This window comes from Myotis daubentonii, chromosome 6 (assembly GCF_963259705.1).
Source record: "Myotis daubentonii chromosome 6, mMyoDau2.1, whole genome shotgun sequence".
In the NCBI taxonomy this organism is placed as follows: Eukaryota; Metazoa; Chordata; class Mammalia; order Chiroptera; family Vespertilionidae; genus Myotis; species Myotis daubentonii.
The window spans coordinates 64524254-64526800 of NC_081845.1; the positions used below are offsets into that span (position 1 = coordinate 64524254).

At 56.7% G+C, this 2547-nt stretch overlaps 1 protein-coding gene across 1 annotated transcript; it reads left to right on the plus strand.

Annotated features, from left to right (window-relative positions):
* Positions 1-432: 432 nt before the first annotated feature.
* DPPA5 (developmental pluripotency associated 5) lies at positions 433-1579 on the plus strand. The gene is made up of 3 exons (XM_059699634.1): positions 433-632; positions 736-915; positions 1366-1579. The coding sequence occupies exons 1-3, from the start codon at positions 521-523 to the stop codon at positions 1413-1415; spliced, it is 342 nt and encodes a 113-aa protein (XP_059555617.1). The 5' UTR covers positions 433-520; the 3' UTR covers positions 1416-1579.
* Positions 1580-2547: the final 968 nt, after the last annotated feature.

The following is a 2547-nucleotide window of genomic DNA, read 5'->3' on the forward strand; positions in this document are numbered from 1 at the left end:
AGAAGGAAACGGACCCTCCTTTGGAACGTGGAAGGCCGAAAGAAAGGCTGAAACTCGATTGGCAGCTCCCGGGTGGTTCTCGCACCCTTAAACCTGGATTTCCACTTTCTGGGGTTCAGGCCCAACCACTCGTTCCTGGGGCACGAGTAGCGCCTTTGCCCCGCGAACTTCCAAGGCCCAGGGTTTCTGGTGCGGAAGAGTCAATCAGGTGGAAACCCTTGTAACCTTGTGACCTTGCGGACAGCTGGGCCCACCAGCGCCCGGGAAGGTTCAGGAGGTCACCTCCTAGATCCCAGTGCAGGCAGGAGGCGGGGCGAGCAGGGCGATGTGAGCCCCGGATTGGGCCTCCAGGTGGGCTCTTCCGGGGCGGGGCCTGTCCGGGGCGGGGCCTGGCTGGAGGCGGGCCCTGGCTGGGGGCGGGGCCTGCCCGAGAGTTCAACTTTGGCGCGGCGGCGGCCGCGCGGGTTACTCTCAGGCCTAACGTAACGCTGAGGGCGGGTTTCCTTTCGAGGCATTCGAGATGGGGACGATGCCGAGACGGAAAGATATCCCCCCGTGGGTGAAAGTCCCCGAGGACTTGCGAGATCCGGAGGTGCTGCAGGTCCAGACGGCGCTGCTGGAAGCCATGTTTGGTAAGGGAGCCCAGTCCTGACTGGGGTGCCTCCACCCGGGCGGGCGCCTGGGCCTCCCGGGGTGGGGGGGTGTCGGAGCGCTCCATCTTCTTCCCCCACGTAGGCCCCGGAGGATCTCGAATCCCATACATCGAGCAAGTGAGCAGAGCCATGCTCGAGCTGAAGGTTCTGGAATCCTCGAACCTCACCGAGGTCGTGGTTTACGGCAATTACTTGTACAAACTCCGAACCAAGTGGATGCTCCAGTCCATGGCCGAGAGGCACCGCCTGAGGCAGGAGCGAGGTGAGAAGCCTTCGCCGGGTGCTGGGGGCGGGGGCGGGGAGGGGCAGCTTCACCCCCACCCCCGCTCCCAGCCCTCCGCACCCCTGCCTCCTGTGCCCCCTGCCACCGCCGCACGGGCCTCACCGCCATTCCGCCCGGCCCTCGGTGTTGGGCTGGTCCTGGGCGCCTTGGGGAGGCCCGGGGGCTGTTCCTCGGGGCCCTGGAGTGAGACTTGAATGGGAGGTGGCCCCGGGTTGGTCTTACCGGGTGGGGTTATCTGAGATCGCAACCCTGCCCGCCCCCGCCCCCCAGTTCCTCGGAGGTGGTTGGAATGCGCCCAGTGGTTCCACGTTCCGAGGTCCCTGAGGATCCCAGGCCCGGAACGTTGGGCCGGGACCTTGGAAGAGGCCGGAGCCGGCCAGGCTGTTGCCTCCCTTTCCTCACCACGCCCGCCTTTGCCTTCTGATCCAGGGATGCTCAGACTCGAGGACGCCATGAGTGCCCTCGAGCTCGGCCTTTAGCCCAAGCGAAGCGCGCTTGCAACCGGCGCACCTGGGACCAGGATGTGGACAGGAGGCTGTGCATCTGCAGTGGGTCTGCTCCCCGCGCAACAAGGGAAAACAGCGTGTTGGGGATTTTTGCATTGGCCTCATGAGTCCTGATGTAACTTTTTCCCAAGGTTGCTAATTAAATAAAATGTTAACAGTTCCTCGACCTGTGGTTGGAGATAATATCTACCTTGTACTTAAGCCTTAAATGAAACCCCCCTCCCCGCCAAAGCTAAGTGTAGAGGTCCAAAAACACACTTGGCTAGCGTATCTATATATAAAAAAAGGGCAGATGTCTAGGAGCAAAGTTTTGAGATAAATCTCCAACCAAAAACCGGTCAATCTAGGGGAGATGTGAGGTGGTCTGGAACTGACTCAAAAATAATCGCTCTGCCCTGGCCTGTGTTGCTCAGTAGTTAGAGCGTTGGCCTGCAACTCAGTCTTGGGTTCAGTTCCCAGTCAAGAGCAGGTACTTGGGTTGCAGGTTGATCCCCGGCCCTGGTTGTCTGTGTGGGAAGCAACCAATCCATCGATGTATCTCTCACATCTGTTTCTCTTTCTCTTTCCCCCCCCTCCCTCCCTCCTTCCCTTGCACTCTCTAAAAAAACCGTATGGGAAAAATATCCTCAGGTAAGATTAAAAAAATAATAGCCCTATAATACATTACCATAACATGTATACAATGAAAAGCAACTATTCTATAAAACAGATACAGAAGTGTCAATAACTTGTTAGTATAGCAGTTTTATATCTTTGTAAACTCATTCGGTTCTCATCTTCAGTCTGCTGCAGAATGTTATTTAGGTGAAATTTGAAGAAAATTCAGCCTTACAGATAGGTTCTCCTTTTCCACATACCTAACAGACCTCTTGAAGGGGGCTTTGGGGTTCTCTACCACACTTACAGGGGTTCCCAAAGGGTATGTGAAATTGCAGGCAGATAAAGGCATTCTAGGTGGGGATCACCCCTGATTTGTCGAGGGGTCATCAGAATGGGGGCTACAGTTTTCCCTAGTAGAGACTAGCTTAGTAGTTCCAAACCAAAATGAGTCCCACTGGGGGAACTTTCTGGCCCTATGGCTTTAGTCAAGTTGTTCTATCCTCTC